General features: G+C 48.0%; 1 protein-coding gene across 3 annotated transcripts; it reads right to left on the bottom strand.

Annotated features, from left to right (window-relative positions):
* Positions 1–5,412: 5,412 nt before the first annotated feature.
* ATP6V1E1 (ATPase H+ transporting V1 subunit E1) lies at positions 5,413–21,413 on the bottom strand. 3 transcript variants are annotated; one of them, XM_086467175.1, is made up of 9 exons: positions 21,369–21,413; positions 17,961–18,026; positions 16,278–16,387; positions 15,739–15,805; positions 13,821–13,910; positions 8,033–8,101; positions 7,545–7,639; positions 6,570–6,657; positions 5,413–5,953 (listed from the first exon to the last, which is right to left on the bottom strand). In XM_086467175.1, exons 1-9 carry the CDS (start codon positions 21,399–21,401, stop codon positions 5,891–5,893), a joined length of 681 nt encoding a protein of 226 aa, XP_086323301.1. In that variant the 5' UTR covers positions 21,402–21,413; the 3' UTR covers positions 5,413–5,890. The 3 variants fall into 3 exon arrangements, with proteins under 3 accessions (XP_086323301.1, XP_086323319.1, XP_086323310.1); XM_086467193.1 differs by lacking the exon at positions 13,821–13,910; XM_086467184.1 differs by lacking the exon at positions 17,961–18,026.
* Positions 21,414–23,188: the final 1,775 nt, after the last annotated feature.

Below are 23,188 nucleotides of genomic sequence, written 5' to 3'. Positions count from 1 at the left end.
TAAAAGTATCCTTTGCTGGGAGCAAGGTGTTACAATCGTGCTGCAGGCAATGGTCCCAAGGAAGCCAGGTAGAGGCTGTACATGAGTGGATGAAAGAAGAAGAGCTCTGTAAAAGATAATGGCCACTCCAAATACCAGGAGTACTTCAACGTGTCCCTCTCTCCCTTAGCTTGTGTTCAGCTCACCAGCTAGGGCAAGCCAAGACTGTTGTTCCCTCCTCCTCCTGTCCACTTCCAGCTAGATGTCAAGACGCTGCCTCCATTATTTGATACCCTGCAGCCAGAGAGGATCATGGAGCTGTAGATACTCAGGGGTGGCAGCTCTACACCAGCAGCTACCTGCTAAGGGGATAAGGCCAGCAGGTGGGGAGAGAAATGTCCCAGAGGGCTGAAGAAGATACCATATGGGTATCCAGCATCCAAGAGAGAAGAAGGAGAAGAAACTGTGAACTTCCGGCACGCCCTGCAGCTGATTTGGGAGACAATACATCTTTTAGATCTTAGAGGTTCATTCTATAAAGTCAAGGCTGCTCAGAAACCAAACTCTGCCAATCCTGCTGTTAAAAGACTTCTAACAAATGGCTTTAGTGAAAAATTATGTTTCTGCCACTGGCAGATGGTAGGATGAAATCCAGGATCCTGAACAGCCCCAGGGTTTGCAGTTCGTACTAGGCTGGGTACGCGCAGTCACCTGGTGTTTAGGCAGGGGATGTGTGGGCCAGGGAATGTCTGGAAAAAGGAGCTGACCTCATGCAAATGGTCTTGGACACAGGATGCAAAAGGACCATCAGAAATGCTGAGAGGGACCACCCTTGATAGTTTCACTACGCAGTCTCTCACAATACATCAGCCTTGAACTACCTAAAATAATGTGGTATCCTTGATTTCCACAGCTTCTGATTTCCATCATGTAACATAGGCTGGGAAATTACATTTTTTGGCATGTTGTCAATATGATTCTTAACCTGAGAATGCTCCTGTACAGATGTTTTTCTTGCTTTGTCTAAAGCAAAGCCAAAGAAGCGGTATGGGATGCTCTGAAAGAGACGCCTAGGAAGACAGATTTGGGGTTTCCCAGCCAGCTCTTCCTTGGCTGAGAGCAGCAGGAACTTCCCAGCCCTGGAAGGGCCTTCTTGTCAAGGCCTGTTCCCTACAAACACATTTGAGAGGCAGGATAGGGGCCCCCACCTGCCTCTCTGAGCTGCCTGTATCAAACGGCAAACATGGCCAAACCGTGCCGCAGTCTGTCTGGGCTCTCGCTCAGGGCTAAACACCTTTTGCCAAGTTGCTTTACTGCAGTCTCAAGTCATTGCTCCCCAGAATAGCAGCTCAGAGTTCACTGAACCAAGGAAAATTTTGTGCTTTGAATTTTACTCTGGGGTAGTTCACTTCTATTTCCAAATTTTTATGTTCTTCATTTACTGCAATTTCTTTGGAATTAAATAAATGGGTAATTTTCTCTTAATCTCCCAGACTATCTCAGGCACAGGCTGTGGGTCTACGGAGATGGCTCCAGCCTCATTGTACTGCGCCCACTATTGGTCTGTGTAAAGTACCATCTAACAGTCTTCTATTTTCCAACAGGGATGCATATTCTTCTGTTACTTGTTTCCTACTGCTTGCTAACATCAGCAGGTCAGGACAGGGGTATGTAACAAAGCAAGGTACCCTCCTTCTGCCAGCTTGCTTCCAGCTGCACACTGGGATCTGTGACCACCCAAAGGCCTGTAGCCACATGGCTTTCATGGCAGGATTCACCCAAAAGCCGGATTCTCACTGCTAGCTCTTAAATAAGGCTTGTGATGGAAAACATGGCCGTGCTTTCCTCCAAGACTGGCACTCAGCAGGGAGCTGGGCACTTCAACAGCCTCCCTGCAGCACGCTCACCCTGTCACTACCAGTTTTCTGACAGGGAGCACTCACCCCCTGACAGCCAGCTCAGAGCTTCCTTTCAGAAGTTACAGCTCGATCAGATGTTACTGGCTTAATAAAGACATCAAGGCCTCAGTTCTCGGTACTTTCTGGTTGTTTTCTTCTAGTCTTTCTCTCACCTTGGCACTTGCGCGTACCTCCTGGGATCATTCATACAGCGTATGTCTCTCTGATTAACGTTAATACCTCTCAGTGTGAAAACTAAGTACTAAAAAAGGGGTTGTGACTCAGATGTGCAGTAACATTTTAAGTCCTCTGCTGATCACTTAGTGTCAAACCCGCTCTTAAATTTTCCATTGCCAACTGTGCAGAACAAGTGCAGCTTTATCTGTTTTCCTAACTCCTTCTCCAGCGCCAGACAGAACCAGCTCTGCACTCTCCATTAATCTGCAGTGCATGCCTTTCCCATCACAACTTAATTCTTTTACCTGAACCCTGATTTAACGCCTCCTTTGTTCCCTGTATTTGTCCAGATTCTTAATGTGCTGATCTGGCTTAGGGCTTGTTTACTGTACCCAACTGGAATATTTTGCATGCTTATACAAAGACAAATAAAGATCAGTATCCTCATTGATTTGCCCTAGGTCATCAGGTAAATCAGTAAGGAAAAAACCTCTGCATCCTACTTCATTTGCCTAAATCAGCAGCACAGTTCAAATAACAAAACAGTGCTGCAATGACACTCCAGTAGGAACTCTGAAATCCACCTGAAATGCCGCTTGTTTCACACCTTACTTGTAAAAACCTGTGTCCAAACGCTGAAAAGAAACTTGGATGAAGACACCACAGGACTGCTAACTGCACTAGGTAAAACTGGATGGGACATTCCTGTTTCGCGCTGCATCTCTAAGGTAATCAAATGCGGTACCAGCCCCTGTGACCTGGGATGAAGGACAAGGATGTTGCAGGTAATGCAGACACCATTTTTTGTAATTCAGTTCTCATGTGGTTGTCCCAAGATTAAAATTAACCAGTGCTTTCCTGTAACCCACTTGCAGGGAACTGCTGGTGCAGGAGGAAGCTCCTGTCACAGCTGACATGGCTCAAGCTACCAGTGCCTGCAATTCCACTAATAAACTGAGCAAGCGTTAAGTGCTTCAGTTAGCTTGTGGTGGAGCAGGGGGTACTAAACCACCGGTCTCAGACTTCAGATGCAATATGCTCGGCCCATTTCTCAAGGACCTGGTTCGAATCACTGCTGCCCCAGTGACTGACTAACACCCAATAACATCCTTGAGGTTGCTTATCTTTGTATGCAATTATGACAGGCTTTACTTCCTCCTCTTTTCTGCATAGGAAGATACAAAAGAAAATACAAAACTAACAGAGGAAAGGAAATAGTAAATAGCAATTCCAGTATCTTCCACTATGAGCTCCACAGTCAGAGAGGTTTTATTTTGCTTTTCAAAAAATAGACAAGATCTGGATTTGTGACGGTCTTGCTACCTTCATGAAAGCATCAGACCATCATAACCCTGTACAAAGAATCCCTTTTTGTCACAGCCAAGCACGTTTATGTAATTGATATCACAGAAAGTTTTGACATCTTCAGGTAGGTTTCATTCAGTAAAAAAAATTGGTATTAAAAGTTAACATTGCAATATGGCCCATCGCTGCCCCGAACGACGCACAAGCAAACCATCTGTCTGTGTGTCCCGACCTTTAGCTTATTCTGCCCGTGAGTTTATCCACATGCATTGGACCGTTGCCCATGGCAGTTTTCCAAGGGAAGCAGTAGCCCTAGGACAACATAAAAGCTACACTTTCGAATGCTGACAGCCAAATCTAGGCCATTCATTTCTTTAGAGATGATCTTATGATCTGTTTGAAGTCTTTTCATCGAGCATTGGAGCAAATACTCATAGTGCATGTCACCTACCAAAGACTAGGAACCTCCTCTTGTCTCACCCCTCAATATGTTATTTCCATATGCTGCACGATGCTATGTCAACAGGTAGAGTTTCTGTGCCTAGCCCTAGCGGTAGAGAAAATAAGGGCCCAAATAAGTTCAACTGCATTTCCAGAGCATTGGCAGATAGCCTACTGACGAGCTGGATGAAACCATCAGAAAGGACTAAAATGAATCTGTTCCAAAAAGTACTACTTGAACCAAGAAACACCACTGCTAAGCATGCAGGTGTGAAGGCTTTCCCTTCACTACAGGTGTGCTGCAAAACCAGAGCCCAGTGCTCAGTCAGGAAGCTTGATCACTGACAGTTGCAAAGATGAAAGCTGTAAATGTTACCCAAAAAGCCAGGAAGAGTAGGACTTTAGTCCAGATACATTTATTACCCAGTCATAGAACCATGCGTCGAAAAGCAAAGCATTAGAAGAATAAATACCATAAACCACCTATGTGGAAAACAAGAACAGGTACCTAAAGGCAACAGCAAAGAGCAATAAAACAAAAAAAAACAACCCAACCTTGCTAAAGATTCTTATTCTGCAAGAGGAAATCAAAAGATCAAGTAAGTTTGGATGCTGGATTTTCTTAGCAGTCAATCTCCATTTTAGAGAAATGAGGCAGTGAAAGGCCTATCTAGCATTTAGAGTCTTTACTTTACATGAGGGCATGCACCTCAGCTTGAGAGGAAACGGCCTCAGGTTAAAAACGCTGCATAAAGCAGTGTTGCTGCAGCTTGGCAAGTATTCTTCATGGCACAATGTAAAATTCCTACCATTCCTGAATCACTGCAGTACTTAAAGATGATGATTTCAAAATGTATTCAAGAGTAATTCATTTGAGCAGCTTCTTATTTCCATGAAACAAGTTTCAGAATCGAGCACTAGTAAGGTGAAGAGTCAGGTATTCTGGCAGAGGCTTGTCATGTGGCAAGTCACCTCAAGAATTTTTCTGTCCTACACCATAGAAGATGGAGACAATACTAGTCATCACTGCAGAAGCAAAGGAGAAGTAAGCATTAGTAAAATTTAACAGATTAGGTAATAAATATAGTTACGTTACTATTATTTAATTCAACAATTACTAACAATGGAAAGAATAGCCACAACAGAGTCAGCTGTTGTTCCTCAAGTCCTGAAACACGATTACTAAAGGAATATGGTTTGGATCTCCTGCACAGAAGCAACAAACCTGTAACTGTAAATGGTCTGTATTTGTTACATCAAAGTAGCGCAGTTGTGTTACTCTAGTTCTCTCTTGTGAAAGAAGATTGAGGGAGCAAAACTACTGACCCATTTTTTAGGAAGAACAAAGCTCATCCTAGAGTTCCATTCAAAACGTTTGCCTACAATCCAACATTACTCAAGCAAACAGCTTGACAGTACTCCACACACCGAATTCTAGCCTCACAGAACAGTTATTACACACAGCCCTCAAGCAGTAAGTCCTTAAACACACAAGCTCTCTTTTCAAAGGTTGCTGCCAATTGCCCAGAGAGAAACTACAAAGAACTCCATACACACACAGATTTTTATTTTAATAAATAAAGTTTTACAGGCTCAGGCTTTTTTTTTTTTTTTAAATCACATATACAGAACAGAAGAATGCCTGACCAAGTAACATGGATTAAACTACTAAACCTGGGAAGGAACGCATGCCCTCTGTAACACTGAAGACCTTAACTGAAAAGGGACTTCCCATCGGCAGCACAGTAATTTACTTCACTTGAAAGAGATGGGGCCAAAACAAAGAGAGTGACCCTAAATGGACCACTTGTGTCTACAGAGCCACAACAGTGCAAGGAAAGCCAAGAGCCCAAACGCCTCCACTTTCTAGTGTCGCTCCTGGATGAATATGTATGTCTTCACGTCCTTTAAGCAACACATTCTAACCACAAGTAGAGAGGCTAAGCACAGCAGGTATGCAAAATCATTCCATTGAAGAACAGACATTGGACGACAAGGTAGCGTTATATTTCAAGATTTTACATTAGCAGATGCTTTCGCATCCCCTTCAGTATGGCAGTGGAACAGATCCCACCTTCTCTCATAGAGGCTTAGTCCAAAAACTTCCTGTTGGCATTAGCACCAAAGAGAGCCACTCTGATTTCTGGCATCATCTGTTGAGAAAGAGTACATCGGTTACACGCAATGGGCAATGCAATTGCTGTACATTCCTCTCTGCAGGCACTGTGTGATAGCTAGGCTAGGCTTCAAAATTAAGAAGTCAATTCATTTGAGTTTTCTGAAGCCTTTACCTGATCGCACATTGCCGGCTACTCTACAGACTTAAAGAACTGCCTATACTGCAGCATAAAAAAAAAAAAAAAAAAGAGAGATGCTAGAGCTATTTGTTTTCCACTAGGGTATAACAGGTCTCAGCTGAAGTTTCCAGTACTCAAGCTAGCTTCAGTAATTCAAGCTAGCCTCGGCATTTCAACATCTTGACTGCAGTGTAGTCATGACGAGTCTTTCAGTATCATAACTTCTAGTGGTTTATGATAATGCTTAATTCAAAAGGCATCATTCTAGGAAAAGCCATGACTGTTGTAGAGAAGCACAAACAGTAGTAATTTGCTTCTTTCCATTCAAAAAGAACTTCTGACTTGTCGTTCACCCTGAAATCTGATCCCCCACACTATTGTGATAGTTAACACACTGGAAACACTAGGATTTAATTACAAGACAAAACTAGTTAATTATAGCTTGTACACCTTGGCTGTTAGAGAAACTCACCTGCTGGGCTACAAGGTCCAGCCGACTTTCCAGGGTATTGGAAACCTTAATTTTACCATCACTGTTATAGATTTCAACACCTCCAGCACTAGTAAGGGGGAAAAAAAAAAAAAAAAAAAATTCGTGAAATCCATGGTACTTCTCAAAGTCAGAATGTGGCAGAGATGTTATCCCCAATCAGTGCTTACAGGCAAGTCAGATACATAGATAAGATTTGTATTTTTTAAAAAAGAAAACTTTTTTTGATCATGCCTTAATACGAATCATCACAAAGAGGTCCAGTGAAGCAGCAGTGCAAAGCACCTTTGGAGTTATCAGAGACCACAGTTACATACAAGGGTCCCCATTAGCACGGCCTAAATGCAAGCGGAGCTATGGAATTTGCCACTTCAAAACAGCTTCAGACTCCATATTTCATTAGCAATAGACAGCTGTCAGATTTTGGGAAGTGAGGAAGAGTGCTAAAAGTTTTGTTTGCGGGCCCATACATACAGATCACTGACTATCACTCACAACATACAGCTTTGTGCCATGTTCTTTATCGTACTGTACGGAAATGGAGCCTTGCAGACATAGCAGACACAAACCCCATCAAGTGACTACTCTGCAGCACCTTATGACTCAATTTGCTTCATCTTGAGACCAAAAGCATGGCTACACTCACACTCTCTCTCTTTTAAAGAGAACCAATAGTTAGTTAGGTTTTTACAGTTAATCTCTACTTCAGTACCGTGAACCAGGTTGGAGGTTGCACAAAACTTCTATTAACATTTTTGATTGAGACGGTGCTCGTCTGGAGGCAACTGCAGAGTCTGTGCTTGATTAACGCAAAGAAGTGCCAAATTCCACTAGAATAGCAGCAGACACACTGTGGGGATATTCCATACATAATTTTCTGAGACTTCTAGTGCAAGCTATGGCTTGAAAAATTGCATTAAGTTAGTGGTCTGTATAAAAGACTCCCATTTTCCTTACATGTCCTCTGGCAGGAAGTTGTCTGGGTCAATGTGAACATCCACATCCCTTTTTGTGGCATTTTTGTAGATGGGAATGCTCTTCTGTACAGCAGCCTAGGATACAAGATAAACCTCCAATTAGCATTGACAAACACTAGTGCACCACCTGGGTTTGGTCACTCAATCATATGTAGTAATAAAATGAAAGGATTGAGGACACTTTTTTTTTTTTAATTAAGCAAATGTATTTCAGTATGGCTTTTGAGCCAAAACCAATTTTATTCTTAATATTGTAGCAATGTCTACAGTTTCCTAGGTAATAGCCAAGCAAGCAAACGATGCCCAGCTTGAAAAGCATACTTATTCTCTTGCATTGTATCGGCAGCAGAAGCGCAGCAAGCAAAGCTTGTTTCCATGTCATACAAACGGGAACTGAGCAGCAAATATTTGCAGTCAGGTCCCAGCCTTTGTGATCAGGATATTGTCAAACTCTTCCAGGTGTCTTACCTTGACCATAGCGAGATCCTGTTTCCTGCACCGAACAACTATTCTGGGCTCAAGCAGCTGGTAGAATCCCTGCACAAGATAACCAAAAAGTCAACATCTTAATTGTCTTAGAATTATTTAACCCCAAGAAAGGAAAGGAGCAGAACAATTTTAAAACCAAAACCTGACAATATTAGCTTCTTTTATTTTGTTCTTTGCTTGCAAGTTCACCTCATGCAGACATTCTGAGATGACAACACCAATAGCTGGCAAAGAGCCTACAACTATGGATTATGCGTTTCTTCGTTAGATGCAAGTTTGAACCTAACTCAAGTGCATCTAAACGTATGTACCATAGGATTGACTTGTCCAGACAATGTACATGTATACATAAGGATCATTGCTGTCTAAGCATAGTGAGCACACAGCCAAGCTGACAGTCTCCTACGCAGCTCCTGGAGAAGATGTGCAGGAGTTTCAGATGCCTGTTCAAATAACTGCCTTGCAGTTCCTGTGGTAATACATGAGGGGCGAGAGAGGAGGGCGAGAGAGGAGGGCGAGAGAGGAGGGCGAGAGAGGAGGGCGAGAGAGGAGGGCGAGAGAGGAGGGCGAGAGAGGAGGGCGAGAGAGGAGGGCGAGAGAGGAGGGCGAGAGAGGAGGGCGAGAGAGGAGGGCGAGAGAGGAGGGCGAGAGAGGAGGGCGAGAGAGGAGGGCGAGAGAGGAGGGCGAGAGAGGAGGGCGAGAGAGGAGGGCGAGAGAGGAGGGCGAGAGAGGAGGGCGAGAGAGGAGGGCGAGAGAGGAGGGCGAGAGAGGAGGGCGAGAGAGGAGGGCGAGAGAGGAGGGCGAGAGAGGAGGGCGAGAGAGGAGGGCGAGAGAGGAGGGCGAGAGAGGAGGGCGAGAGAGGAGGGCGAGAGAGGAGGGCGAGAGAGGAGGGCGAGAGAGGAGGGCGAGAGAGGAGGGCGAGAGAGGAGGGCGAGAGAGGAGGGCGAGAGAGGAGGGCGAGAGAGGAGGGCGAGAGAGGAGGGCGAGAGAGGAGGGCGAGAGAGGAGGGCGAGAGAGGAGGGCGAGAGAGGAGGGCGAGAGAGGAGGGCGAGAGAGGAGGGCGAGAGAGGAGGGCGAGAGAGGAGGGCGAGAGAGGAGGGCGAGAGAGGAGGGCGAGAGAGGAGGGCGAGAGAGGAGGGCGAGAGAGGAGGGCGAGAGAGGAGGGCGAGAGAGGAGGGCGAGAGAGGAGGGCGAGAGAGGAGGGCGAGAGAGGAGGGCGAGAGAGGAGGGCGAGAGAGGAGGGCGAGAGAGGAGGGCGAGAGAGGAGGGCGAGAGAGGAGGGCGAGAGAGGAGGGCGAGAGAGGAGGGCGAGAGAGGAGGGCGAGAGAGGAGGGCGAGAGAGGAGGGCGAGAGAGGAGGGCGAGAGAGGAGGGCGAGAGAGGAGGGCGAGAGAGGAGGGCGAGAGAGGAGGGCGAGAGAGGAGGGCGAGAGAGGAGGGCGAGAGAGGAGGGCGAGAGAGGAGGGCGAGAGAGGAGGGCGAGAGAGGAGGGCGAGAGAGGAGGGCGAGAGAGGAGGGCGAGAGAGGAGGGCGAGAGAGGAGGGCGAGAGAGGAGGGCGAGAGAGGAGGGCGAGAGAGGAGGGCGAGAGAGGAGGGCGAGAGAGGAGGGCGAGAGAGGAGGGCGAGAGAGGAGGGCGAGAGAGGAGGGCGAGAGAGGAGGGCGAGAGAGGAGGGCGAGAGAGGAGGGCGAGAGAGGAGGGCGAGAGAGGAGGGCGAGAGAGGAGGGCGAGAGAGGAGGGCGAGAGAGGAGGGCGAGAGAGGAGGGCGAGAGAGGAGGGCGAGAGAGGAGGGCGAGAGAGGAGGGCGAGAGAGGAGGGCGAGAGAGGAGGGCGAGAGAGGAGGGCGAGAGAGGAGGGCGAGAGAGGAGGGCGAGAGAGGAGGGCGAGAGAGGAGGGCGAGAGAGGAGGGCGAGAGAGGAGGGCGAGAGAGGAGGGCGAGAGAGGAGGGCGAGAGAGGAGGGCGAGAGAGGAGGGCGAGAGAGGAGGGCGAGAGAGGAGGGCGAGAGAGGAGGGCGAGAGAGGAGGGCGAGAGAGGAGGGCGAGAGAGGAGGGCGAGAGAGGAGGGCGAGAGAGGAGGGCGAGAGAGGAGGGCGAGAGAGGAGGGCGAGAGAGGAGGGCGAGAGAGGAGGGCGAGAGAGGAGGGCGAGAGAGGAGGGCGAGAGAGGAGGGCGAGAGAGGAGGGCGAGAGAGGAGGGCGAGAGAGGAGGGCGAGAGAGGAGGGCGAGAGAGGAGGGCGAGAGAGGAGGGCGAGAGAGGAGGGCGAGAGAGGAGGGCGAGAGAGGAGGGCGAGAGAGGAGGGCGAGAGAGGAGGGCGAGAGAGGAGGGCGAGAGAGGAGGGCGAGAGAGGAGGGCGAGAGAGGAGGGCGAGAGAGGAGGGCGAGAGAGGAGGGCGAGAGAGGAGGGCGAGAGAGGAGGGCGAGAGAGGAGGGCGAGAGAGGAGGGCGAGAGAGGAGGGCGAGAGAGGAGGGCGAGAGAGGAGGGCGAGAGAGGAGGGCGAGAGAGGAGGGCGAGAGAGGAGGGCGAGAGAGGAGGGCGAGAGAGGAGGGCGAGAGAGGAGGGCGAGAGAGGAGGGCGAGAGAGGAGGGCGAGAGAGGAGGGCGAGAGAGGAGGGCGAGAGAGGAGGGCGAGAGAGGAGGGCGAGAGAGGAGGGCGAGAGAGGAGGGCGAGAGAGGAGGGCGAGAGAGGAGGGCGAGAGAGGAGGGCGAGAGAGGAGGGCGAGAGAGGAGGGCGAGAGAGGAGGGCGAGAGAGGAGGGCGAGAGAGGAGGGCGAGAGAGGAGGGCGAGAGAGGAGGGCGAGAGAGGAGGGCGAGAGAGGAGGGCGAGAGAGGAGGGCGAGAGAGGAGGGCGAGAGAGGAGGGCGAGAGAGGAGGGCGAGAGAGGAGGGCGAGAGAGGAGGGCGAGAGAGGAGGGCGAGAGAGGAGGGCGAGAGAGGAGGGCGAGAGAGGAGGGCGAGAGAGGAGGGCGAGAGAGGAGGGCGAGAGAGGAGGGCGAGAGAGGAGGGCGAGAGAGGAGGGCGAGAGAGGAGGGCGAGAGAGGAGGGCGAGAGAGGAGGGCGAGAGAGGAGGGCGAGAGAGGAGGGCGAGAGAGGAGGGCGAGAGAGGAGGGCGAGAGAGGAGGGCGAGAGAGGAGGGCGAGAGAGGAGGGCGAGAGAGGAGGGCGAGAGAGGAGGGCGAGAGAGGAGGGCGAGAGAGGAGGGCGAGAGAGGAGGGCGAGAGAGGAGGGCGAGAGAGGAGGGCGAGAGAGGAGGGCGAGAGAGGAGGGCGAGAGAGGAGGGCGAGAGAGGAGGGCGAGAGAGGAGGGCGAGAGAGGAGGGCGAGAGAGGAGGGCGAGAGAGGAGGGCGAGAGAGGAGGGCGAGAGAGGAGGGCGAGAGAGGAGGGCGAGAGAGGAGGGCGAGAGAGGAGGGCGAGAGAGGAGGGCGAGAGAGGAGGGCGAGAGAGGAGGGCGAGAGAGGAGGGCGAGAGAGGAGGGCGAGAGAGGAGGGCGAGAGAGGAGGGCGAGAGAGGAGGGCGAGAGAGGAGGGCGAGAGAGGAGGGCGAGAGAGGAGGGCGAGAGAGGAGGGCGAGAGAGGAGGGCGAGAGAGGAGGGCGAGAGAGGAGGGCGAGAGAGGAGGGCGAGAGAGGAGGGCGAGAGAGGAGGGCGAGAGAGGAGGGCGAGAGAGGAGGGCGAGAGAGGAGGGCGAGAGAGGAGGGCGAGAGAGGAGGGCGAGAGAGGAGGGCGAGAGAGGAGGGCGAGAGAGGAGGGCGAGAGAGGAGGGCGAGAGAGGAGGGCGAGAGAGGAGGGCGAGAGAGGAGGGCGAGAGAGGAGGGCGAGAGAGGAGGGCGAGAGAGGAGGGCGAGAGAGGAGGGCGAGAGAGGAGGGCGAGAGAGGAGGGCGAGAGAGGAGGGCGAGAGAGGAGGGCGAGAGAGGAGGGCGAGAGAGGAGGGCGAGAGAGGAGGGCGAGAGAGGAGGGCGAGAGAGGAGGGCGAGAGAGGAGGGCGAGAGAGGAGGGCGAGAGAGGAGGGCGAGAGAGGAGGGCGAGAGAGGAGGGCGAGAGAGGAGGGCGAGAGAGGAGGGCGAGAGAGGAGGGCGAGAGAGGAGGGCGAGAGAGGAGGGCGAGAGAGGAGGGCGAGAGAGGAGGGCGAGAGAGGAGGGCGAGAGAGGAGGGCGAGAGAGGAGGGCGAGAGAGGAGGGCGAGAGAGGAGGGCGAGAGAGGAGGGCGAGAGAGGAGGGCGAGAGAGGAGGGCGAGAGAGGAGGGCGAGAGAGGAGGGCGAGAGAGGAGGGCGAGAGAGGAGGGCGAGAGAGGAGGGCGAGAGAGGAGGGCGAGAGAGGAGGGCGAGAGAGGAGGGCGAGAGAGGAGGGCGAGAGAGGAGGGCGAGAGAGGAGGGCGAGAGAGGAGGGCGAGAGAGGAGGGCGAGAGAGGAGGGCGAGAGAGGAGGGCGAGAGAGGAGGGCGAGAGAGGAGGGCGAGAGAGGAGGGCGAGAGAGGAGGGCGAGAGAGGAGGGCGAGAGAGGAGGGCGAGAGAGGAGGGCGAGAGAGGAGGGCGAGAGAGGAGGGCGAGAGAGGAGGGCGAGAGAGGAGGGCGAGAGAGGAGGGCGAGAGAGGAGGGCGAGAGAGGAGGGCGAGAGAGGAGGGCGAGAGAGGAGGGCGAGAGAGGAGGGCGAGAGAGGAGGGCGAGAGAGGAGGGCGAGAGAGGAGGGCGAGAGAGGAGGGCGAGAGAGGAGGGCGAGAGAGGAGGGCGAGAGAGGAGGGCGAGAGAGGAGGGCGAGAGAGGAGGGCGAGAGAGGAGGGCGAGAGAGGAGGGCGAGAGAGGAGGGCGAGAGAGGAGGGCGAGAGAGGAGGGCGAGAGAGGAGGGCGAGAGAGGAGGGCGAGAGAGGAGGGCGAGAGAGGAGGGCGAGAGAGGAGGGCGAGAGAGGAGGGCTCATTCCAGTTGGAAGGGACCTACAGCGATCATCTAGTCCAACTGTGAGTACTGCCGAGTACAGATCCCTCACTGGATCAAATATAACGAGCAGACAGACGTGGCCAGCTTGCAAGAGTGAGACAGTTTTGTTTGATGCACAGCCATACCAGACCTAGGTGTGACAAAGAAATAACACTGCATTGGAAGCACAAGCTGGTAGGAAACACTGTTAAGAAAACTCTGCCATTGAACTGCGGACAGGAGAGCTCGAGGCTGGCTGCTCTGAGTTTATAAGCAACAGGACCACTTCATTCCGGAAGGTGGCACTAATGGTCGCACGACCGACCCTGGCCAATGCTTACTGGATTTTTAGCAGTCAGTTTCTAGGGCTTGAGAATAGTATTCCAGTTAAGCAAAGCTTTGACTTCCGCTTTGTGCGTCTACCACAGACACAAGCCAAACTACCGTAAATTTGTCAAAGCCAGGACTTGTAAGTCTCAAATGCCAAAAAGATTTTAAAAGTGGCTAACTATTGACTTCTAGGTTTGGAGAAACAGCTTTTGCCAAAGGCACAGTTGATCCAACTAATTACTACAGAAGCTTAAAGTGTGCATCCTAAATATGCATATTACAATGTATGCGTGTGCACCTGCAATTATTCTTATAATGGAACTGCTGCTTGTTATACCAGGTTTTACACCTCAAAACAAGCTGCAACCTCATCTTTCAGAATCCAAGACTGAAAGATATAGCAGAAGTGATGTTTAAAACCCAGCAACATTTGACCTAGACTCCAATAGAACTGTAACTTCCAGTGGGTTATTTTTGAGGAAAGACACTTAGGAGGATAGGGCTGGATCATCTACTGTTTGCAATTTAAATATTTACCTGTAGAACTAGTCCATCCAGCAGTGTCTGGTACCTGGCAGCATCCTTCACCACCTTGGCAAGTCTCTGCTTGGCCTCATTCAGCAAATCCTACATTCAGAAGAAATCAGATCAGCAGAGCCCATCTGTTTGGCATTTGGTTTCATGCCTAGCAACTTTCTGTACTCCTATTATAGCTATCACACCCTGCCAACACGTAAACGTACACTCCAGCTGGTGTTCATCCAAGCTAGACCTTCATCACTGTGCATGGCACAATATCCTTTCCAAACAGTTCTCTTCTCCCTGCCCTGATCTGAACTCCATTATAACCTGACAACAATTCCTTTTTCATCAAAAAGTGAGACCTCATCAGTAAAAGGATAGTACTTATAATGCTAATTCAGACAGACAAACTAGCTATGTTGTAAATCATCGCCTAATGTAAACTAATAAAGTTGTCCAAGTAACATCTTTCAGCTTTGTGGTTGAGCAAAGAAATCTAATCTTTTTATCAAACAACATTCAGGTTCACTATTTTTTGATCGTAAGTAAATGCAAGTCAAAATTTAAAAGTGAGAGCTTAGTTTTAATTTGAAGTAGCTGGTTTTGATTATCTTTATTCAGCAAATCAGTATCAGACGGGATTGAATTTTTAAGAAATTTGAGTCAACAGAAACACAGCTCCTAGAACTGAATCACCATAATTACCTCACATACAGAGACTGTATGATTCGATATAAACCTTTCTTTACTGTCCTGCCTCACGGTGTTTAAAAGAAGGGTGAATGTTAACACAATCAGTACTAGGATATAAGACCATCATTTGTCATGATCAAGCCTAGTTATACTGTCCACCCTAGAGTAATATAGCGTTTCTAGAACTGTGCTGATCTCTCTTGTTCAAGAAAGAGGCCAAAGATCCAATATGGGAAGAATGAGCTAGCTAGCAGCATGTGACTTTAAATGTTTTAAAATGAGGAAGAGTGTTATGCATTACTCAAGAAGCATGAGGTTGAGTCAGCCAATAAACGAGGAAGAGATTACCCAACAGAGACTATCACAATAGAGTTTGCTCTTCAGCCACCCACCTTCCTCCTCTCTGTGAATACAATCTACAGTTTGAAATCAGGTTTAAAAAACCAATAAACTGGTGATTTTCTCCTACTAACTCCCCTTTTTCATGGTAGCATCAACCTGAATATCGTCAGATATTTTATTTTTGACTTCTACAGGTCTCTCAGCTTTTCCAATAGCTCAACAGCACCATCTAGCAGAATATGGAACACAAACTGTTTCTGAGATGAGGTAAGAGATAATAGGAAACCTGCAAGCTGTGTAATGAGCAGAATGAGACTACACTACACGTGCTGTAAGATAAACATAGTCAGCCTGAACTAAGACTAAAGGTAGCCTGCTCTGATAAGTGATCACTCAACCTGCAGGTCAACACACAGATTTGTCACCTACTAGAACAAGAAAGAAATCTTTTCATATACTACAGGCCACTAAAGTAGACAGAAAACCCCAGTTAGTGGTGTTTTAAGCATACTTGCTTAAACCACGCCAGCTTTAATGCATAAATGTTGCTTCAGACAAACAGAACTTCAAAGTTCTACCAACTGTACAAGAGAAAGTTCCTGCTCTTTAAAGAAATAAGCTATCGTCCAAATGATAAATACAATGCTGCCTGCAATGTCCCTAGCAGAGAACTGTAAAAAAGTAGGTAATGGCAACTGTGAAAATAAGCTAAAGCAGATTAGTGAAGCAGGACTAAATCCTTAGTGACTTTTCAGAGCAGCTGGGAAAGCCATTTCTGTACGTTGAAGCAATCATCTCTCAATCACAAATCACATTTTTCTTTTAGAGAATGGTCAAAAACATTTCCTAACAGATGCCAGAAGTAGAACCTCTGTGTCTTTACCACAGAGATACTCACTGCAATAAGGTCATCCCTTGCCTTGAGGACCTTCAGTCTTGCTTGATTCATCAAGTTGGACATCTGACTGCAAGTTGCATGATAAAGTTGAATCAATCCATCAGACTTTGACAGAAGAACTGCAACATTTAACTGCATACTTTAAATATAAAGATAGCAATGCTACAATATTTAATAACAAAGCCTGTTCACCTGTTTGAATCTGTTTCTGAACTTGCACAAGTGATTACAATGCAGAACGCCATCCTTCAGTAAAGACCCACGAAAACTAAACCTGACATGATCATTTGTCCCAGAGTAACAGACCAGGGTAGAGTTCTAGGCATTAACTACATAAAGAAAGGTGAAAGATTCTCTCACCTCACTTACTAAGTTATGCTATTGTAGCTCACCTTTGATAATTTCTCTCCAGAAAAAAATAGAAAATCATAATCAGAATGAAATACATTAGCTACATTTTTTTTTTTCCCCCAGGGAAAACCAGTTTGTATAAAATTAGCAATAAAATGAGAGTTCAGGCTCTGAAGCCAGCAACTTACATTTTCTTTTGCTGTTCAATTTGTTTCTCTTTCTTTTCATAATACTCCATGATTTTCAACCTCTGTGTCTGAACAAGACGACCCTTCTCAATGTTGAATTCTTCTTCTGCCTATAGTAAAAATTAAATAACTGAAGTGGAATTTGATTCCATGGGCTAGAAAAAAACAGAATCCAAATGAAATAGCCATGTTTTCAGAGCACATTCACAGATAAGCTAGGATGATACCATTTATGGTTCCATATAAACAGATCATTTCAATCAGTACTCCAGTCAAAGGGAGTGTGTTCTGCTGAACTAGAACCTTGCTAACTAAGATACGGCTTATTTTATTAATCGACTAATACATATTTCCTTGCAGTATTTATTCCTCGCAGTATTTATTCCTCAGGCACATAATTATCCAATTTATACATTATATACTGTTAAGCAAAACTCATTTTATCTGAGCTTTAGGTCTGATTTGTTTTGGTAGAATCGGTCTCTTTTCTGGCTACAAAAGATTCTGTCTAAAACAAGCTACCCAGCCCTCAGTGTCCACAAACTTCATTACTTTAAGCAATTCTTACACAAGAAGAGTGACAGTGACTATAAAAAAGCTATCACTTTTCTATAAAGCCTAGCCAGGCAGTATGTGAAAACGCATGGCAATTTTTCCTATTAATACCTAAGAATCCAATCTCAACTTCTGCCTGCTGTTTGAAGATCACCAGGAATACCTGCTTCAGTATTGATTAAACATTTGTGTAGATCTAAATGCTTAAGGGAGACTAAATGCTATTAGTAATACATATGCTGAGTCCAATACCAACAAGATATCTCAGTATTGGTATAATGCAGACTGTTAGGGTTGTAAGGCACCATTAATGCTTCTTCAGTAAAGATCCATATTCTGTCACCAGGTTTAATATTAAACTCAGTCTCTTGCAGGTTAACCTAGGTGACGAATTCTCCAAGTAATTCAACTCATGCCTTAAATAGAAATTTATGTTTTAGCTCCCCAGGACACCTACTAAATCACATCTAGAATTAAATCTGCAGGTGGCTGCACAGGTTTAGGTACAGTTGTGAACCTGCTTACAAACTAACTCTTCACCAACATAATTCAAACAGTTCAACTTTGATCTTTTATCATTTTGGTACACGTATTATGAATGCTTGTGCAAATTACTAGCATTAATGCTTTAATTTACTCCTAATGTTTCTGCCTGACATGCCTCGGGAGTCCAGCAAAAATGAAAATTAAACCTTCTGGTAATAGCTTGTTATGACAAACCTTAGCAGAATTGATAATTATGCCGAGAACTCCTTTAATCCTCAGTGATGCCAAGTTATGTATAGGAGGTAGGGGAAGGTGTTCCACTTAATGCAGACTATTCACATTAGCACTCAGCTCTCCTGCTTCCTTAAAAACAATGAGTGAACTTGCATATGAATAAACTTATATTCAAGAACCACTACGAAAACTTTGACTAAAAAACAGCTCCAACTTCTTTTCACTTGTCAAAAGCTAACAAATATTAACTTTACTTGTTAGCATCATTTTTTGCTACGTAATAACTAAACATGAAGTAAGCTGTAGCTTACAAAAGTGTTCTAGGACTGCTCTGACTGCAGCTATCAAAACAGGATGTCAGATGCAGCTTTCCTTTTGCACTGACTGACATTGAACTTCCATTTTTACCTTCGCATCTATTTCTTCAGCCTTTTCATTGGCTTCCTGCTCAATGAAAGCCATCATATGCTTGATCTGTAACAAGAGAGAGAAAAGAAAGTATTTTCTGTTGGAAAGGACTTTGATGAGCGGCAGTATGTATATACTCCTAATTTGTACAGTAGGCCCCTTCATATCCATTTATGGATTCAATGTTGTTTTTCAAGGAAATTAAATTGCGCATACAGGTCAAAGAGCCATCTTGATACCGACTACAAAAAAAATAATTTTGTTTTTCGAAGAAGTCTACATAACACTGTTTCACTGGCTGTCAACAGGAAAATGTACTTTACATATGCAACTATACAAAAAACAAAACAAAACAAACAAAAACAGACCCAAAAAGCAAATTTGTCTAAATGTGAGGCAGAGGCTGGGCACTTTGACTCTTCCCTAGTGAGAACAACTTTTTTTTCCTCCCAGGATCAGTGAAAAAAAATTTTAAAAATGCCACTATGTCGTTCAACTCAAAATGACTTTTTATAAAGCAGTTGCATGTTAGTTTGGAGGAGCTGGGGAAGGAGACAGAGATAGCAGCACTAGTTGACCAAGCCCACATCAAGCATGTCACATGCTGCTTTACAGCCTGGCATCCACTGATACATTCTACTTGAAGAACCTTTTTGAAACCACCTCAAAACACTATAAAGCACTCATCCAACAGCTTAAAGACAAGGAAAGCAATTATACTGAGTTCTGCTTATTTATCACATGCTTATCTGTGACCAGGCCTAAGTTTAGGTTCATGTTTGGGGCAGACCATAAGGCCTCATGCCCAAACTGCACCTTTTGTAATTTCCAAAGGCAGATGGAATGGACCACATACTTGAGTGGACCATAAAAACCTACTGCCTTTTCCCTTGCACTTAGTGAAGAGATACATTTTGCAGGCAATCTGGTCTGACTAGGCTTGCACAAAAGTTTCTATTTAACTTCATGTTAAAATCAAATATTTAAAGGAGGTAAGAAAGGTGCCAACGTGCAGAACCGCACCATGCCCATATAGATGAAAAAACAGAAGAGAACAGACAAGTGGAAGATTTTAAGCAGGCGCATTGGAAGAAGCAAACAGTATCATCTACATCCTCAAAATCAACCCAGCAATTTTTCTTTTAATTCCAGTTTGCAACACTTCCAAGTACATGTCCACCTACAGCATCAGTTTCCTGCCCTGCTCACCTAATTAGATGACTGGTTAAACCAAGACCTACCTGCATTTCAAAAAGGACAAGAGAGGCACACAAAATAAGGAAATTATTTTGCTGAATAGCCTGTTGTTGAAGGAGACTAAGAATGTCTATATAGCAGTAGTAACCCTTACATTACTGAGTCGCTTCCTCCAGTTCAGTTTGATTTCTGGATTTTGGAAAAGTACTTTAAACAGTTCCAGGTGTTTAAGAATCATCCTCTGCATAACAAAGAGGAATAAGATGGAAGCAAGCTAATATGGCATCTATTTCCCCCAGTCTGACAAGACTGAACAGTGTTTCTTCCTTCAAAATCTGTTGTACCAAAATCCCTTTTTGTTTTTCATAGACACGAAAACAGATCTGAAGTGAGACTTTCACATCTATAAATAGGATTAGTTTCAGCAACACTGACAAAAAGATGTATTTTTAAATGAGAGATTAATTTTAAATGAAGTTAATAAATTTAGCATAGTAGTGTTTCCTACATAAAGGAAGAGAGGGTTTTTCCCATCAGTAGTAGTGTGATTATCCTTTCCATGGGAAGTTCTAGATGTTAGACTGGCTTTAGCGGGAAGTGACTAGCCAGATTAGACAGAACAATCTATTAAACAGCTTTGGCAGAATAAAGCAAGTAAGTCTATCAATGGGGAAAAAAATCTTACTTAGAGATGATTTTCGGAGTGAAAATTATTGAAACTACCATGGCAAGTAGTTAAGAGTTCAGAGAACAAGTTGGCAAGTTCATACTGGATTTACACACACGTAGAACTGTCATGCCATCAGCAGCATTCTCTTTTCCAGTCAACAGGATTACCCGAGGTTCAGAAGTGCAAAACAATGACAGGGAAGTTGCAGATGTGAAATGCTATCAGCACTACATGTTTAGTGTATCAACAGATCCTGAATGAACCTTTGAAGTTCAGGATGACGGTGGCTGAGCAAGACAACACCAATATTTATAAAAATAAATTATTTTTATTATCGCCATGGAAGAGGTAGGAAAAAACAAACAAGCTTTGTGGATAAAACACAACAGAATGTAATGCTACAATTCCTCTTTTGGAGAAAGGCAACCTACTGATTTTACTTTCAATGTGATACTTCCTTGCCAAGAGACTATGTTTACTGAATGAGAAAGTGAGACATGAAGCACTTGTGATGCAAAGGACGAAGGAAACTTGGCTGATCTGCTCATCACCTGCAGGAAACTCCATGGACCAGTGCTGACTGGATCTGTGCAGTCTTTAACATGGCACACCATTTCCAACCCAGCTCAAAGCAGCTTTTTTAGGCAAGGACAGTGTTTACTGTCAATAAGGACAAAGTGTCCTGCCTCAGGAGGAAGTGTCCACAGTCAGACTGTAAGTTTCCATTACAAGGGAAGTCTAGGTTGCACTACTCTGCTTAGGATATAAAACTGCTAAAGGCATTCGAGAATGCTGAATAACCTTTAAATTCTCTGTTACAGGTAATTAGATGTAGTATAGCTGTAACAAAAAAAAAGAAAAAAAAAAAAAAAGGGAAGTCCTTAGAGAGCAACGTCTGAAAACACAGAACTTTCCTAGGGCAATGCATTTATCTGCCTTAAAGTGCAATTAGACACTGTAGATAGCACAAAAGCTACTCACAATCCCTTTCATTATAATCTGGTGTAATATCACATCAAAATGCTTCAACGAAGGTCCCCAATAGGTGGCCAGTCAATCTCACCAGGGAAAAATCCACTTTTTTCGGAGACTCCCCATTCTCACTAGGATTCCCAAGGAAACCCTTTCCCCTTCACCAGCCCTGGCTTTCCCAGGAGAGCGCCGCTGCCCGGACCGCTGGGTAGGAGGCCCCATTGCACAGCTGGCGGGTGAAGCAGCCACAGCTGGCTGCAGCCGCGCCTGCTGCTGCGGGGCTCAGAGCCGCCACCATCCCTCCCGCTCCGACCGGCCTTTCACCGGAAAAACGGCCCTTCGGCTCGGGCACACCCGAACCCCACACTCGGCACGGCCTCGGGGCAAGGAAGCTGCCTGGACACTGCCTCCCGCCGCTCCGGCCCAGCCCCCGGTGCCTCTCTCTTGACGTTGGGTCCGTCCTGCCGGCTCCCCCCGCCCCGGGGCCGGCCGGGCCGAGCGCAGCGCGGAGGCGGCAGACCCAGCCGCGGCGGCGGGGCTCGCGTCCGGGCTGGGCCCCGCGGCCATACCTGCTTCTGGACGTCGGCATCGCTGAGCGCCATGGCGGCGGCGTTGGCGGCGGCGGTGGCGGCGGCGGCGGCAGGGCTCGAGGGTAGCGGCTGGGGCCGTCGGTGACCGCGGGCGGAATCAAATCCGGTTCGGGTCACAGCTGGTGCTGCCGCCGCCGTGTCACGCCGGCCCGCCCACCTGCTCCTCTGGGCCAATAGAAACCTGAGCTTCGGCTGGCGTCACGGGGGCGGGTCCTTGCGCGCAGTAGGCTGCCATCTTGCGGTGAGGGCCGGGCGTTGTTATTAGCGCCCTTCGTGACGGGGGGGAGGGGGCGGCCCCGGCCCGAGCGCCCGGGGGCAGGAGGGGAGCTCGTTTCTTTCCTCGCGCGCGGTGTTCTTAAGGCTTGGGTGGGAATGTCCTGTTCGGTTCCGGAAGAGCTGGGCTTCTTCCAGGGAACGTTGTGACACGTTTGACTTGTAACAGGGAGAGATCAAACATGGAGAGAAACTTGCTTAAAGCAGATTTCTTCCAGCAGTGCTTTGGGCTCCCCTTGATGGAATCACAGAGTGGTTTGGGTTGGAAGGGACCCTGAAGACCATCTAGTTCCAACCCCCCTGCCATGGGCAGGGACACCTTCCACCAGACCAGGTTGCTCCAAGCCCCATCCAGCCTCGCCTTGGACACTGCCAGGGAGGGGGCAGCCACAGTCTCTCTGGGCAACCTGTGCCAGTGTGTCTCACCACCCTCACAGTAAAGAATTTCTTCTTAATATCTAATCTCAATCTCCCCTCTTTCAGTTTGAAACCATTACCCCTCGTCCTACCACCACACTCCCTGATGAAGAGTCCCCACCTTTCCTGCAGGTCCCCTGGAAGCACTGGAAGGCCACTATAAGGTCTCCTCGGAGCCTTCTCTTCTCCAGGCTGAACAACCCCAACTCTCTCAGCCTGTCCTCACAGGGGAGGTGCTCCAGGCCCCTGATTATCTTCGTGGCCCTCCTCTGGACCCACTCAAGCAGGTCCATGTCTGTCTTGTGTTGAGGGCCTCAGAGCTGAACACAGCACTGCAGGTGGGGTCTCACAAGAGTGGAGGGGCAGAATCCCCTCCCTCGACCTGCTGGCCACACTTCTCTTGATGCAGCCCAGGATGCGATTGGCTTTCTGGGCTGTGAGTGCACGTTGCTGGCTCATGTTCACTTTCACCCACCAGCACCTCCAAGTCCTTCTCCGCAGGGCTGCTCTTGATCCACTCATCGCTCAACCTGTATTTGTGCTTGGGATTGCCCCGACCCATGTGCAGGACCTTGCACTTGGCCTTGTTGAACTTCATGAGGTTTGCATGGGCCCACCTCTCCAGCCTGTCAAGGTCCCTCTGGATGGCCTCCCTCCCCTCCAGCACATCAACCTTGGCCACACAGCTTGGTGTCATCAGCAAACTTGCTGAGGGTGCACTCGATCCCACTGTCCATGTCGCCAACAAAGATGTTAAACAGCGCCGGTCCCAGTACTGACCCTTGAGGAATGTCACTCACTACTGGTCTCCACATCGCAAGAAGTTTTGATGTCTCAAGGTCACTTTCAGCTGTCAACTGTATAACGCTGTGAAATGCTGTTTATAAAATCTCATCATTTTTCCAGGTTTGGACTGGCAGAGAGAGATGACACTGGATTTTTAACCTGCACGTGAGATGCAGAGGGGTGCTGTTACAGGGCACGAAGAGAAAAGCAGAAGGACCGACAGAGGAAACAGGCAGCTGAGGGGAGGGGGAGGACAGCAGTGCAGCGGGGAGGCCAGAGGCCATGGCTGCCCGGTGGAGGTGGCTTTAGGCGAGTCCTGTGTC

This window comes from Leptosomus discolor, chromosome 1 (genome assembly GCF_034619465.1).
Source record: "Leptosomus discolor isolate bLepDis1 chromosome 1, bLepDis1.hap2, whole genome shotgun sequence".
Taxonomy (NCBI): Eukaryota; Metazoa; Chordata; class Aves; order Leptosomiformes; family Leptosomidae; genus Leptosomus; species Leptosomus discolor.
The sequence above is the reverse complement of the archived record's forward strand: the minus strand, read 5'-3'. Positions and strand labels throughout refer to the sequence as shown.